The sequence below is a fragment of the Lampris incognitus genome, chromosome 1 (genome assembly GCF_029633865.1).
Source record: "Lampris incognitus isolate fLamInc1 chromosome 1, fLamInc1.hap2, whole genome shotgun sequence".
Taxonomy (NCBI): domain Eukaryota; kingdom Metazoa; phylum Chordata; class Actinopteri; order Lampriformes; family Lampridae; genus Lampris; species Lampris incognitus.
The window spans coordinates 395001-411041 of record NC_079211.1 but is presented as its reverse complement, the minus strand read 5'-3'; the positions used below and the strand labels follow the sequence as shown (position 1 = coordinate 411041).

The window sequence follows — 16041 nt, the reverse complement described above, 5'->3', positions numbered from 1 at the left end:
GAGTGGAGGGGTAACGAGGAAACAGGCATCAGGTGGAGTTGGCAGAGCTCCGGGTACACTTAAACTGCAGAGCGGGTGTGGAGCGGGGAGACGTTGAGCCTTGGCCAAGGTTACACTGCAGAGCGGGTGTGGAGCGGCGAGACGTAACAGATTCATCCTCATGTTGGTTTGTTTTATAGTCTGATTTATCCTCATGTTGGTTTGTTTTACAGTCTGATTTATCCTCATGTTTGTTATCTTCATGTTTGTTTGTTTTATAGTCTGATTTATCCTCATGTTGGTTTGTTTTATAGCTGATTTATCCTCATGTTGGATTGTTTTATAGTTGATTTATCCCCATGCTTGTTTGTTTTATAGCTGATGTATCCTCATGTTGGTTTGTTTTATAGCTGATTTATCTTCATGTTTGTTTGTTTTATAGCTGATTCATCCTCATATTTGTGTGTTTTATAGTCTGATTTATCCTCATGTTGGTTTGTTTTATAGCTGATTTATCCTCATATTTGTTTGTTTTACAGTCTGATTTATCCTCATGTTTGTTTTTTTTATAGCTGATTTATCCTCATGTTTGTTTGTTTTATAGCTGATTTATCTTCATGTTTGTTTGTTTTATAGTCTGATTTATCCTCATATTGGTTTGTTTTATAGTCTGATTTATCCTCATATTTGTTTGTTTTATTGGTGATTTATCCTCATGTTGGTTTGTTTTATAGTCTGATTTATCCTCATGTTTGTTTGTTTTATAGCTGATTTATCCTCATGTTGGTTTGTTTTATAGTCTGATTTATCCTCATGTTTGTTTGTTTTACAGTCTGATTTATCCTCATGTTTGTTATCTTCATGTTTGTTTGTTTTATAGTCTGATTTATCCTCATGTTGGTTTGTTTTATAGCTGATTTATCCTCATGTTGGTTTGTTTTATAGTTGATTTATCCTCATGTTTGTTTTATAGCTTATTTATCCTCATGTTGGTTTGTTTTATAGTCTGATTTATCCTCATGTTTGTTTGTTTTACAGTCTGATTTATCCTCATGTTTGTTATCTTCATGTTTGTTTGTTTTATAGTCTGATTTATCCTCATGTTGGTTTGTTTTATAGCTGATTTATCCTCATGTTTGTTTGTTTTATAGTCTGATTTATCCTCATGTTGGTTTGTTTTATAGTTGATTTATCCTCATGTTGGTTTGTTTTACAGCTGATTTATCCTCGTGTTGGTTTGTTTTATAGTCTGATTTATCCTCATGTTGGTTTGTTTTATAGCTGATTTATCTTCATGTTGGTTTGTTTTATAGCTGATTTATCCTCATGTTGGTTTGTTTTATAGTGTGGAGTTAGAAAACAACGAGACAGGAGACGTGAGAGTAGACGTAGTCGAGGTAGTTTACTAGCTCCAACTTAGCATGTCATACATTCGACAACGACACTGAACTGACTGTGAACCAGAAGCGGAAGTGCATTATTTGACCCCTCGCCTCTTCCCTTAAAGGTACACCGTCCTCTTAGGTGAATGTCTCTCGATATATAGATGCGGGTCACCACACAGGCCCCCCCAGAATTCACCTACACAAAACAATGCAAAACAGCAAAAATGCAAGTCATGAACATAAAAATAGACTCTACAACAGAACAGTCAATGACATAGTGCAAAGTCACGGGGAAAACAGGTGACGAGTCGGGGGGCGGACCCTGCGGCCATAACGGCTGCGCTTCACAGGAGGGGAAACAGATGGGGCCGAAACCCGGGCCATAGGCGGGGCCGAAGCAGGAACAGAGGCAGGTGCCGGGGCCGTCCTAGGAGGGCGCCCCCGCCGCGGGGGTAGGGCCAATTGCATTGGCTCCCCAATGTCCAAGTGAGCGGGCTTGAGACGGTCTATAGCGACCCGCTCAGGCCTGCCCCCCATGTCCACCACAAAGTTCTTATCCCCCGCCTCCAGGACGCGGAAGGGCCCGTCGTATGGGGGCTGCAGCGGGGACCGATGGCTGTCGTGCCTAATAAAGACGTACCTCGCCGATGGCAGATCCTTGGGGACGTAGGACCGGGGGAGGCAGTGTTGAGACATCGGAACGGGAGCGAAGGCACCGGCAGCGCTCCGGGACGCACTGAGGTGAGAGGCGGCCGACCAGGGAGCCGTAGCATCCGGAAGAAACTCCCCTGGAACCCGCAGGGGCTGGCCATACACCAGCTCAGCGGAGGAGGTCTGGAGGTCTTCCTTCAGGGCCGAACGCAGGCCGAGCATGACCCACGGGAGCCGGTCCATCCAGTCGCAGCCAGTGAGGCTTGCCCGCAGAGCGGCTTTCATGTCCCGATGGAACCGCTCACAAAGTCCGTTGCTCTGCGGGTTGTACGCCGTAGTGCGGTGGATCTTCACCCCCAGGTGCTCAGCGACCGCCGTCCAGAGCTCCGAGGTAAACTGGGAGCCCCGGTCGCTCGTGATGTCACCAGGCGTGCAGAAATGGGCCACCCAGCAGCCGATGAACGCCTGTGCTACCTCTGCTGCCGTCGTGGAGGACAAGGGAATAGCCTCTGGCCACCTGGTGGCCCTGTCCACAATAGTGAGGAGGAACGTATAACCACGGGAGGGGGGCAGGGGACCCACCAGGTCAACATTGACGTGGTCAAACCGCCTCTCTGGAACCACAAACGGCGCCAAAGTGGCCTTGGTATGGCGGTGCACCTTGGCGCGTTGGCACGCCACACACGAGCCGGCCCAGGCTCTAACATCCTTACGGAGCCCAGGCCAAACGAACTTGACGCTCACCAGCTTGGTCGAGGCCTTCACTCCCGGGTGGGAAAGGCCGTTGACGGTGTCGAAAACTCGACACCAGGAAGTAGGCACCAGGGGGCGCGGTTGACCGGTGGAGATGTCACAGAGGAGGGTGGTGTTGGCCGCGTCGAACGTCACGTCCTCCAGCCGTAGCGCCGTAGGGGGCGACCGGTAGTCTTGAACGGTCGCGTCCTTGGCTTGGTCCGCTGCCATAGCGGCGTAGTCGAGTCCCAAGTGAACGGCGTTAACAACCGCCCGTGAAAGGCAGTCGGCGACGAAGTTATCCTTGCCCGACACGTGTTGTATGTCCGTGGTAAACTCGGAAACCGCCGCGAGATGGCGCTGCTGACGCCCAGACCACGGTTCTGAGGTTTTGGCCATACAGAACGTCAGCGGTTTGTGGTCCACGAAAGCGGTGAACTGTCGGCCCTCCAATAGGAACCTAAAGTGTCTGGTTGCGAGGAAGAGACCCAGTAGTTCCCTATCAAAGGTGCTGTATTTGCGCTCGCTCTCACGGAGTTGTTTACTGAAGAACGCCAATGGCTGCCAGCCCCCCCACCATCCACCCACTGCTCACACACGGCCCCCACGGCGTAGTCGGAGGCATCCGTTGTAAGGGCTATGGGGGCGGCAGGCGACGGGTGAGCTAGCAGCGCAGCGTTGGCCAGCGCGGTCTTGGCGGCCACAAAAGCCTCGTCCATCCCCGAAGACCAGTCCAGCTCGTCCTTAGACTTCTTACCCCGCAGGGCCTCATACAGGGGACGCATGATGTGGGCGGCACGGGGCAGGAAACGGTTATAAAAGTTCACCATGCCCAGGAATTCCTGCAGCGACTGTACAGTGCGGGGGCGGGGGAACATGGTAACAGCCTCAACCCTGGCAGGAAGGGGAACGGCCCCCTGTGGAGTGATGTGGTGCCCGAGGAAGGTGATGGACGACTCCCCGAACTGACACTTAGCTGGGTTGATGATGAGGCCGTGTTCACTGAGCCTGTCGAACAGCTGTCTGAGGTGCGTCATGTGTTCCTCCGCCGACGCGCTGGCCACGAGGATGTCGTCTAAGTACACAAACAAAAATGGCATGTCGCGGAGCACAGAATCCATAAGGCGCTGAAACGTCTGCGCCGCCCCTTTAAGGCCGAAAGGCATACGTAAAAACTCAAAGAGCCCAAAGGGTGTGATGACAGCCATTTTTGGGACATCCAGTGGGTGGACCGGCACTTGGTGATACCCCCGCACTAAGTCGATTTTGGAATAGATGGCAGCGCCCGCCAGGTGGGTAGAGAAATCTTGTATGTGCGGTATGGGGTACCGGTCTGGGGTCATGGCATTGTTTAGGCGACGGTAGTCCCCGCACGGGCGCCAACCCCCGTCGGCCTTAGTAACCATGTGAAGAGGGGAAGCCCACGGGCTGTCAGAACGGCGGACAATGCCGAGGCGCTCCATAGTCGAAAACTCCTCCCTGGCTATTGCGAGCTTGGCCGAGTTGAGGCGTCGGGCCCGGGCGTAAACTGGGGGGCCCACTGTGGTGATATGATGTTCCCCGCCGTGCTTGGTCACCGCCGAGGAGAAGGTGGGTGTGGTGAGCTCGGGGAAATTTGCGAGCAGGCGTTGGTATGGATCCCCGGTGGAGAGTGTGTTAGCGAGGCACAGCGCTCCAGCACCCCCAAGCGTGCAGGGGTATGACACAAAAGAGACGGCATCAATCACGCGACAGTTTTTAACATCCACCAGCAGTTTGAAAGCACAGAGGAAATCCGCACCTAGGAGCGGGGTGGATACAGCAGCCATCACAAAGTCCCAGCTGAAACGTCGGCCGCCAAAACACACGTCCACATGTCTGATACCGTACGTCCGAATGGACGTGCCGTTGGCGGCGTCCATCTGGGGGCCGTGACTGTCAGTCATCGTGTCCACAGCTTGTGCCGGTAGTATGCTGCGTTGAGCGCCAGAGTCAACCAGCAGCCGCCGGCCCGACAAGGAGTCTCTGATGAACAACAGCTTGCAGTCACGGCCGGCACCCATAGCCGTTAACGAGCGCCGGCCTTGGCGTTTCCCTGAACCCTGTAACTGCAGGGTTTGCGACACTGTTTTGCTTTTGCCCCAAACCTGGCATGGTAATAACAGAGCCCGTCGTCAGGTTGGCGGCGGGCTGTCACCGCAGCCGCGGTGTCCATATAGTCGTACACAGGTGGTGGTGGGGCGGTCTGGTGGGGTAGCAGGGCATGCACAAACTGTTGCCGGTTGGCCAGGAAAACCCTGTCTGCTTCAGCAGCCAGAGAACGGTAGTCCTTGGAGGCGGCGAGAGGAGAACTGGCCAGTGCTGTGCGTACAGGTGCGGGGAGCTGCCTCAGAAAAATGTGTGTGAAAAGAAAGGCCGGATCAGCCGATCCCAGCACAGACAGCATTTTTTCCATTAACTCAGACGGTTTCCCGTTGGCGAGGCCATTCAGGGACAGTAAACGGTCTGCCTTCTCCAGCTCCGACAGTTCAAATAGTTTCAGGAGGAATGTCTTTATAGCATCGTACTTGCCAGCAGCTGGCGGAGCTTCCAACAGTGTCATTGCTCGCGCCGTTGTCGATGCGTCTAACGCCGCCATTACGTGGAAGTACTGCGTTGCATCTTGCGTTATCCCTCTCAGCTGGAACTGGGCTTCCACATGTTGAAACCACGGCCGTGGATTATGCTGCCAAAAGTCGGGTAGCTTCACAGTAGCGGTGTAAATGCTAGCGTTAGCAATAGCCATGTTGTTAGCACCGGCGTCGTCGTTGTCAGACATACTCGTATTAGTAGTTCGATCACGTCGGGTCACCAATGTGGAGTTAGAAAACAACGAGACAGGAGACGTGAGAGTAGACGTAGTCGAGGTAGTTTACTAGCTCCAACTTAGCATGTCATGCATTCGACAACGACACTGAACGGACTGTGAACCGGAAGCGGAAGTGCATTATTTGACCCCTCGCCTCTTCCCTTAAAGGTACACCGTCCTCTTAGGTGAATGTCTCTCGATATATAGATGTGTGTCACCACAATAGTCTGATTTATCCTCATGTTGGTTTGTTTTATAGCTGATTTATCGTAATCTTTGTTTGGAATGCAGTGCTGGCCTGAGGTTGGTTGGTCTTAGTATTTGTTACAGGGTTAGTGAGTCTCAGAACCAGCTGCTTCAGGGGACTCTTTTCAGGTTCAGTTCTTGGGTTTTCAGAGCTTTAAAGTGCAATGTATTTGTTGGGCTTGTATTTAAATGCATCCAGAAATTTAGAGATCTTTTTTGTACATTTATCAATAATGGAAACTGGCCTAATTCTGCCCTACATGCGTTGTTTGGTGTTTTCCTTTGTATTTTCAGAATCATTCTACAGAATTCAGCATGTAGGGTTTCTGCTGGATGCTTGGTGTAGCTGGAAAGAATGAGTGGACCCCATACCTCACTTCCATATAGCGCAATGGGCAGAATTACACAATCAAACAGTTTGCACCAGATCTCTCTCTCTCTCTCTCTCTCTCTCTCTCTCTCTCTTGTGCTTACTTTCCCTCCATCTCACTCTCCCACTCAGCAGCAGTAGTACACAGCCCTCTTTTCAAGTTAGTTTTGTCTCTACTGTACTTTGGAGTGAATTCATGTGGGGCCCATCTGGGACTGCTGGTTGTCATGGCAGCTGTTCCATCCTTCCCAGGGTGGTGGCAGCGGGGTGAGCAGAACTGAGTGTGTGACAGGGAGACATTAGGCCATGAGAAAGTTCAGTGCCGCTCTCTGACAGCGAGATCATGGCAAGTCTAATTTTAGGGAGGATTTGGGAGGACTGCAGAAGTTGTTGAAGCACAGATCTCTGTTTTTTCCTCTATGGTACTCATGTTTGTTCTACTGTACTCCAAACTGAACTGGGAACAGCCGCTGAAATATGCCGTTTCCCAAGGGAAACAGGAATTTGTGGTATGGAATGACATTGTGCAGGAAGATGGGAATGAGTACACATCAAGTGCATGCTGGGTATTTGCATCATTAATGTGAAAGCGCTCTGTACTCTATTCCCAGGGAGAGGAAGTGGTTCTAATGCAACAGGAAACTGCCAAGGTCTACTCACTTCAGACAGTCCAACAACAAATATTCTTAAATAGGGTAACAACAACTAACCAAGACCATGATGGTGAAAAAACTAAACAGATGCACTGAACCTTATGTTGCTGTTTGTGAATAGTGCAGGAAACAGGGCTGTTGTGCTGAAGCGGGGTGTGAGGGGGAACATTAAAGCCACCACTGCAGAGATGTTGTGCTGAAGCGGGGTGTGAGGGGGAACATTAAAGCCACCACTGCAGAGATGTTGTGCTGAAGCGGGGAGTGAAGGGGGGCATTAAAGCCACCACTGCAGAGATGTTGTGCTGAAGCGGGGAGTGAGGGGGAACATTAAAGCCACCACTGCAGAGATGTTGTGCTGAAGCGGGGAGTGAAGGGGGGCATTAAAGCCACCACTGCAGAGATGTTGTGCTGAAGCGGGGAGTGAAGGGGGGCATTAAAGCCACCACTGAAGAGATCTTGTGCTGAAGCGGGGAGTGAAGGGGTACATTAAAGCCACCACTGCAGAGATGTTGTGTTGAAGCGGGGTGTGAGGGGGAACATTAAAGCCACCACTGCAGAGATGTTGTGCTGAAGCGGGGTGTGAGGGGGAACATTAAAGCCACCACTGCAGAGATGTTGTGCTGAAGCGGGGTGTGAAGGGGGACATTAAAGCCACCACTGAAGAGATGTTGTGCTGAAGCGGGGTGTGAGGGGGAACATTAAAGCCACCACTGCAGAGATGTTGTGCTGAAGCGGGGAGTGAAGGGGTACATTAAAGCCACCACTGCAGAGATGTTTTGCTGAAGCGGGGTGTGAAGGGGGACATTAAAGCCACCACTGAAGAGATGTTGTGCTGAAGCGGGGTGTGAGGGGGAACATTAAAGCCACCACTGCAGAGATGTTGTGCTGAAGCGGGGAGTGAAGGGGGGCATTAAAGCCACCACTGCAGAGATGTTGTGTTGAAGCGGAGTGTGAAGGGGGGCATTAAAGCCACCACTGCAGAGATGTTGTGCTGAAGCGGGGTGTGAGGGGGAACATTAAAGCCACCACTGCAGAGATGTTGTGCTGAAGCGGGGTGTGAAGGGGTACATTAAAGCCACCACTGCAGAGATGTTTTGCTGAAGCGGGGTGTGAAGGGGGACATTAAAGCCACCACTGAAGAGATGTTGTGCTGAAGCGGGGTGTGAGGGGGAACATTAAAGCCACCACTGCAGAGATGTTGTGCTGAAGCGGGGAGTGAAGGGGTACATTAAAGCCACCACTGCAGAGATGTTGTGCTGAAGCGGGGTGTGAGGGGGTACATTAAAGCCACCACTGCAGAGATGTTTTGCTGAAGCGGGGTGTGAAGGGGGACATTAAAGCCACCACTGAAGAGATGTTGTGCTGAAGCGGGGTGTGAGGGGGAACATTAAAGCCACCACTGCAGAGATGTTGTGCTGAAGCGGGGAGTGAAGGGGTACATTAAAGCCACCACTGCAGAGATGTTTTGCTGAAGCGGGGTGTGAAGGGGGACATTAAAGCCACCACTGCAGAGATGTTTTGCTGAAGCGGGGTGTGAAGGGGGACATTAAAGCCACCACTGAAGAGATGTTGTGCTGAAGCGGGGTGTGAAGGGGGACATTAAAGCCACCACTGAAGAGATGTTGTGCTGAAGCGGGGTGTGAGGGGGAACATTAAAGCCACCACTGCAGAGATGTTGTGCTGAAGCGGGGAGTGAAGGGGGGCATTAAAGCCACCACTGCAGAGATGTTGTGTTGAAGCGGAGTGTGAAGGGGGGCATTAAAGCCACCACTGCAGAGATGTTGTGCTGAAGCGGAGTGTGAAGGGGGGCATTAAAGCCACCACTGCAGAGATGTTGTGTTGAAGCGGAGTGTGAAGGGGGGCATTAAAGCCACCACTGCAGAGATGTTGTGCTGAAGCGGGGTGTGAAGGGGGGCATTAAAGCCACCACTGCAGAGATGTTGTGTTGAAGCGGAGTGTGAAGGGGGGCATTAAAGCCACCACTGCAGAGATGTTGTGCTGAAGCGGAGTGTGAAGGGGTACATTAAAGCCACCACTGCAGAGATGTTGTGTTGAAGCGGAGTGTGAAGGGGAACATTAAAGCCACCACTGCAGAGATGTTGTGTTGAAGCGGAGTGTGAAGGGGGGCATTAAAACCACCACTGCAGAGATGTTGTGCTGAAGCGGGGTGTGAAAGGGTACATTAAAGCCACCACTGAAGAGCTGAACATGTGAGCTGCTTCTTGTTCACAGCCTTCCTGTGGGCTGGGCCAGGAAGAGGGCATATGATGTGTTATTATTAGACTGTCTGTCTCAGCTCATCATGGCATTGTTGGAAAGCTAAATACCGTCAGCTGATAAGGAGGGGACCTGGTGACTGGTGGTGTTGTTGAGCCAGATCATGGTGGACTTTATTGGTGAGAAAATTAATTTCAGGAAAAGATTACTTCTAAGAAACATTGCTGACAAAAGAATTTAGGACTCCTCATTGTGACTAGCACATATTCTCTTCACAACAGAATATCATCATACAACTTGCTCCTCTTTTACTGAAAAAAATCAGTGTTAATCTATTATTACCCAACATGGTCCAATCAGTATTTAGAGCAGGGTTGACTAAGGGCAGAATTAACCTCAGATGAAAGAAAAGAGCTTCTGTTCTCTGCCCCCCCCCCCCCCCCCCCCCCGCTGACTGGTTCAAGCTGACTGACTGGCTGACTGGTTCCTGAGAACACACCATGACACCAGCAGAACAATGGCCCATTTCATTTAACATACTACATCACTTCTTTTAAAAAGAGAAATGGGTCAAATTCAAACAGCAGAGGTTCTTTATGACGTTATGAAACCATTTTTTGTAAGATAAAAAACTTACTGGGAATGCATCGTTTGCATAACAGTAAAACATCAACAACAACTGTGCAGAGATGTAGCACACATCCTGCAGAGCCATCCCGCCATGAATGACAGCTAATGAAAAAGCTGTACCGCAAAATGACCTGTGCCTGCACTCATCTCATTTGCTTCTGAAGTTCATAAACCAATGAAATAGATTTCAGAAAGTGGATTTGATGGAGCCAGTATCTATGGAGCCAGCGATGACTGTAAGCTGACATCTCAGCTCGCTCAGGAACATACCCCTGCTGTACACAACCATTTCATCCTAGCTGCAGATGTGGGTCAGGGACAGCTGGACACAACACTTGAGGTAGAACAAACACTGGAAGCATTCACAGAACAAGTGTAGCTCTCAACAAGGCAAACCCGGTGTCAATTCACACTCCATGGATGCTCAACAAACATCCAGTTGCAGTCATGTGTGATGTCATGGGGAAACAGCATTGAAACAGACAGCAGTGAGTTAACACAGATAGCGAGCAGTGGGAGTGTAGTCATCAGAGAGAAAACCAGACTGTTACCAGGACCAGCAGGAAAACTCTGGAGCCAGAAGTTGAAGAAAGCAGGTTTGAAATGACTATAACGACACCACCAACAACAACAACACAAAATACAACTACCACCCCATACACTGGGATTTGGCAAGGAGCAACAACCAACCAATGGAGGAAGACGGTGCAGGATTCCACACTGTGAGCCAGTTGCAACACACACACACACACACACACACACACACACACACACACACACACACACACACACACACACACACACACACACACACACACACACACACAGGTTCTGTGGTCCACCTCTGAAGCAGAAGCGAGCAGTGTGCTATGTAGATGGCCACTGCAGGCAGATGAACACACTGCAGGCAGAGGACCAGACTTCAGGCAGATGACCCCACTGCAGGCAGAGGACCAGACTGCAGGCAGATGACCCCACTGCAGGCAGAGGACCAGACTGCAGGCAGAGGACCAGACTGCAGGCAGAGGACCAGACTGCAGGCAGAGGACCCCACTGCAGGCAGAGGACCACACTGCAGGCAGAGGACCCCACTGCAGGCAGAGGACCACACTGCAGGCAGAGGACCCCACTGCAGGCAGATGACCCCACTGCAGGCAGAGGACCAGACTGCAGGCAGAGGACCCCACTGCAGGCAGAGGACCAGACTGCAGGCAGAGGACCAGACTGCAGGCAGAGGACCAGACTGCAGGCAGAGGACCAGACTGCAGGCAGAGGACCAGACTGCAGGCAGATGACCCCACTGCAGGCAGAGGACCAGACTGCAGGCAGAGGACCAGACTGCAGGCAGAGGACCAGACTGCAGGCAGAGGACCCCACTGCAGGCAGAGGACCACACTGCAGGCAGAGGACCCCACTGCAGGCAGAGGACCCCACTGCAGGCAGAGGACCACACTGCAGGCAGAGGACCCCACTGCAGGCAGATGAACACACTGCAGGCAGAGGACCAGACTTCAGGCAGATGACCCCACTGCAGGCAGAGGACCAGACTGCAGGCAGATGACCCCACTGCAGGCAGAGGACCAGACTGCAGGCAGATGACCCCACTGCAGGCAGAGGACCAGACTGCAGGCAGAGGACCAGACTGCAGGCAGAGGACCAGACTGCAGGCAGAGGACCAGACTGCAGGCAGAGGACCACACTGCAGGCAGAGGACCCCACTGCAGGCAGAGGACCCCACTGCAGGCAGAGGACCAGACTGCAGGCAGAGGACCAGACTGCAGGCAGAGGACCACACTGCAGGCAGAGGACCACACTGCAGGCAGAGGACCACACTGCAGGCAGAGGACCACACTGCAGGCAGAGGACCAGACTTCAGGCAGATGACCCCACTGCAGGCAGAGGACCAGACTGCAGGCAGAGGACCCCACTGCAGGCAGAGGACCAGACTGCAGGCAGAGGACCAGACTGCAGGCAGAGGACCAGACTGCAGGCAGATGAACACACTGCAGGCAGAGGACCACACTGCAGGCAGAAGACCAGACTGCAGGCAGAAGACCAGACTGCAGGCAGAAGACCAGACTGCAGGCAGAGGACCAGACTGCAGGCAGAGGACCACACTGCAGGCAGAGGACCCCACTGCAGGCAGAGGACCCCACTGCAGGCAGAGGACCCCACTGCAGGCAGAGGACCAGACTGCAGGCAGAGGACCACACTGCAGGCAGAGGACCCCACTGCAGGCAGAGGACCCCACTGCAGGCAGAGGACCACACTGCAGCTAGATGACCAGCAAAGTGCCAAGCAGCGTCCAGTACTCCACCACACCGACACATACACACAGCGTAGAGCATCTGTACGGCGTTTTTGACTCACCGTGTGGTAACCTCGGGCAACGGGCGGCTTGCCAGTGGGGTAAGGGTCCACGGTGTCAATGATGGTCTGCCTCTCTCCTTTCTGGTTGATCTTTCTGAAGCGGCGGCGGGACTGACGGTGTGAGGCTTGTCGCTGGAAGTACTCCTCATTCTCATCCATATAGTCCACCTGGTTAAGAGAGGGAAGGAAAGAAAGAGAGTGACTACATCTTATTCTTCTCACACACACACACACACACACTCTCTCTCTCTCTCTCTCTCTCTCTCTCTCTCTCTCTCTCTCTCTCTCTCTCTCTCTCTCTCTCTCTCTCTCTCTCTCTCCTCTCTGTGTAAAAATATAAATATGTGTAGGCTATACAACACACACCGACATCAACCAGGGCTCATAACAGACAGAAAAAAAGAAGAAGAGGAGGAGAAAAGAAGAGAAGGAGATAAAAAGAGCTATCTAACCAGAAATCCAAGACAGGCCAGAATGATGGGTGAGGGATTTGGGGAAAGAAATAAAGAGCAAAGACAAGTAAACAGACTGAGACAGAGAATAGACTGACAGATGTAGTGGAATAGAGAGAGAGAGACAGAGACAGAGAGAGAGAGTGGGTGACGGCACCTATTGCTATTGTTGTTGTTTGATATCATCATTGTTGTTGTTGCTGTTATTATAATCATTGTTGCTGTTGTGCTGTTGTTTTACATGCTTTGGCAATATGTACACAAACGTATGTCATGCCAATAAAGCACATATTGAAATGAATTGAAAATTGAGAGAGACAGAGAGAGAGAGACAGAGACAGAGAGAATTGAATTTTAAAACAAGTATTTATTTAACAGAATAATTGAACAAAAATAGACTTGAAATCTTTCTAAACATATAAACAATACTTGTCAAATTACAAACACTCAATATGCATCTTTTAACAATCCCAAAAAAACAATCATTCAACAACAACTCAAAACATAAAAAAACAGGTAAGACCCTTTTGTCCAAGATCTGCAGAAAAAACCAGCTCCTCCTCTATGGTGGAACACAGCAGCCCTTTATAACACCACAAAGTTGTGAATGTGTCCAGGTCTTTCATCGCCTTGTAATAATTGAAATCTACTCTTCTCCTGGCCTGGACCATCCTGCTAAACACCAGTTCAACATGACATTCTATACACTCTAATTCTTTTTTCCCGGCTCATATAGATAGCCATTTTTGCTTACCCTGCAATGAAGTTTAAGAGTTGACATTTATATTTTAAGCGTTGGCTGTATTTGGAACCAAAAATAAAATTCTGTTTGCAGAAACTTTCCCCAGAGGATCTAAATAAGCGGTCTAGTAGCAGAAACAGGGGTGTAAGCCTCACACATTCTGAAAAGCAATGAAAAACTGTTTCTCTCTGGGCACAATAGGGACAGTTGTCATTCACATTAGGGTCTAGCACAGAAACAAAAGCATTGACCGCCACTATGCCATGCAAGACCCTCCACCGCAGATCACCAGCTTTTTAATTAACGGTGGTTTGTATAAACCCCTCCAGACTGACTTCACATTCTCCCCCAAGCCCAGCTGGGCTCTCCAGGGTGTATCAATCCGACCACTCAGTTTTTCTTTATTCAGGATTTGTACCAGCATACTACACATGGTCTTACCTTTAAGTACATTAAACCTCTCATTAAGAACATTTCCCAAATCCAAAAGTGGCCCTGTGCAATTTTTTCAGATCAGGAACAACCTTTAAAACAGGAAATAGATCCTCACAATTGGGATGAGTAAAAGCACTGCAGTATGTTGTCAAAAGTCCCCGTTCTATTGCTGTGAGCTGACCGTTCCACTTAAATAGTGGAGGCGTGTAGATTTCACTCCCAGGTGAGATGCTAGTGCAGCAGCGTTGTCAAGATTGGGCCCAGCCAGCTCTACCACCTGACCCAATGTGACGACCTTTGCCTGGCATAACAGCTTTGATACAGTGGGTCCGATGTCGCAGAACGTGTCCATTCGCCCACCATGCACCACCGGCTCTTTTAGAAGCCAGCTCAGAGAGTCAGAAGAGCCCATCCTCTCCTTCTTAAACATATTCCACACTCTTATGAGCCCATGATAAAAAACCAGGCAATCCATTGAGGTTTGAGTTGTTAATAGCCATTAAAAACAAAGGTAAGTCTATTCCGAGTTTACAACACCGTTGAAGTATTGCACAGGCTGCTGGTCTCCACACTAAGTCTCTAGGCCCAGTGAGCAATCGTTGAATGAACCGGAGGCGGCGTTGAATGAACCGGAGGCGTTAGGCTGCACCCCTGCTGGCCAGATGGATCAGCCCTTGACCCCCTTCATGTTTAGGAAGGTAAAGCACACTCTGAGGAATCCAGTGCAAGTTGCCCCAGAAAATGTTCACCAGCACAGCCTGAATCTTGGCCAGGAGGTTGGTTGGAGGATCAACGCATGTTAATCAATGCCATAGCGTTGATGACACCAGGTTGTTGATTACTAACATGCGACTGCTATATGACAGTTTTGGTAGAATCCATTTCCACTTCCTAAGACGCCCTTCTACTTTTCCCAAAACATTCTCCCAATTCTTATTTGAAAAAGTTTAATTCCCCACAAATACTCCCAGATATTTCATCCCTCCCCTTTTCCATGTCAACCCCCCAGGTAACATGGGCTTACCATTCAGTCCCTCTCCTACCATCAGTGCCTCACTTTTTCCCCAGTTTACCCTAGCTGATGATACCTGACCAAACTTATTGACATTTTTTACCAAGACATCAACATCTCTTTGGTCCTTTACAAACACAGCTACACATCCACATAGGCAGAGTGCTTTAAAGTTGCACTGCAACCAGCAAAAGCAACTCCAGACAACTCACACCTCAATCTATCCAACAGGGGCTCAATGGCCAGAGAGTACAACATTCCAGACAAAGAACATCCCTGCCTATTTCCCCTTTGAACCTTAAAAGAAGCACTCAAACCACCGTTAATTTTAAGTGCAGTCTCAATGTCACTGTACAAAACCTTGATCGTAGCTATAAAACCTGGGCTGAAACCAAAAGCTTTCATGGTTTGCCACAAGTGCTGGTGTTCAACCCAGTCAAAAGCCTTTTCCTGATCTATGGAAATAAGACCAGTTTCAACTCCCATTGAACTAGAGATGTCCAAAACATCCCTAATTAATGTAAAGTTGTCAGTGATCAGCCTACCGGGCACACAGTAAGTCTGGTCAACATGGATGACCTCCTTCATCACCTTCCTCAGTCTGTTTGCTAACACCTTAGAAAATATCTTGTAATCAGTGCAGAGCAGGGACACTGGCTGCCAGATGTTAATGTCCTGCAAATCCCCTTTCTTTGGCAAGAGAGTAATGACAGACCTTCTGCAACTCTGAGGTTCCTCAGGACAGTCAACAAATCCCCTCCGAGCACCGCCAAAAAGACTTATAGAAGTCAACAGGTAAACCATCTATACCAGGTGCCTTGCCACTTTCCTGACTTTGTAGGGCATCATGAAGTTCTTCAGGGGACAGTTGTGCCTCGAGCTCTGTATTGAGTGCTACTTCAATGTTTTTTAGACCATCATAGAATGATTCAGCCCTGAGCACATCCTGCCTGAATTCACTCTTATGGAGATCACTGTAAAAGCCTGCTGCGTATTTCAGAATCTCAGAAAATTTAGATAGCTGCACACCAGTATTAGTACGCAGAGAGTGAATGGTTTTTCTCTCAAGAAAAAGTGAGAAGGAGCATCCATATGTGTGACGTTCAGAAAGCGTGAGCGGACCAGTGCCCCCTGTGCTGTAATACCCAGCAGGCTAGCCAAAGCAGACTTTTTTGATTTGAGAGCCTCTATATGGCCTCTGTCTCCTGTGGAATCTGTCAAACTCTGTAGTTCCACCATTTCATCCTCTAGATCTCTCATAGATCTGGTTATGTCTCTGGTGACATTGCGAGTGTACTGCTGGCAAAACTGCTTTATCTGACACTTGCCAATGTCCCACC

The 16041-nt window shown here is 50.0% G+C and overlaps 1 protein-coding gene across 3 annotated transcripts in view; it reads right to left on the bottom strand.

Moving 5' to 3' along the window:
* The window catches only part of rapgef2b (Rap guanine nucleotide exchange factor 2b), a 352048-nt gene that overhangs the window by 124292 nt on the left and 211715 nt on the right, over positions 1-16041 (bottom strand). For all 3 annotated transcript variants that reach the window (XM_056296986.1, XM_056297056.1, XM_056297132.1), the window contains one exon: positions 12061-12228. In XM_056296986.1, coding sequence (XP_056152961.1) covers positions 12061-12228 — 168 coding nt within the window. The remainder of the gene's footprint in view (positions 1-12060; positions 12229-16041) is intronic.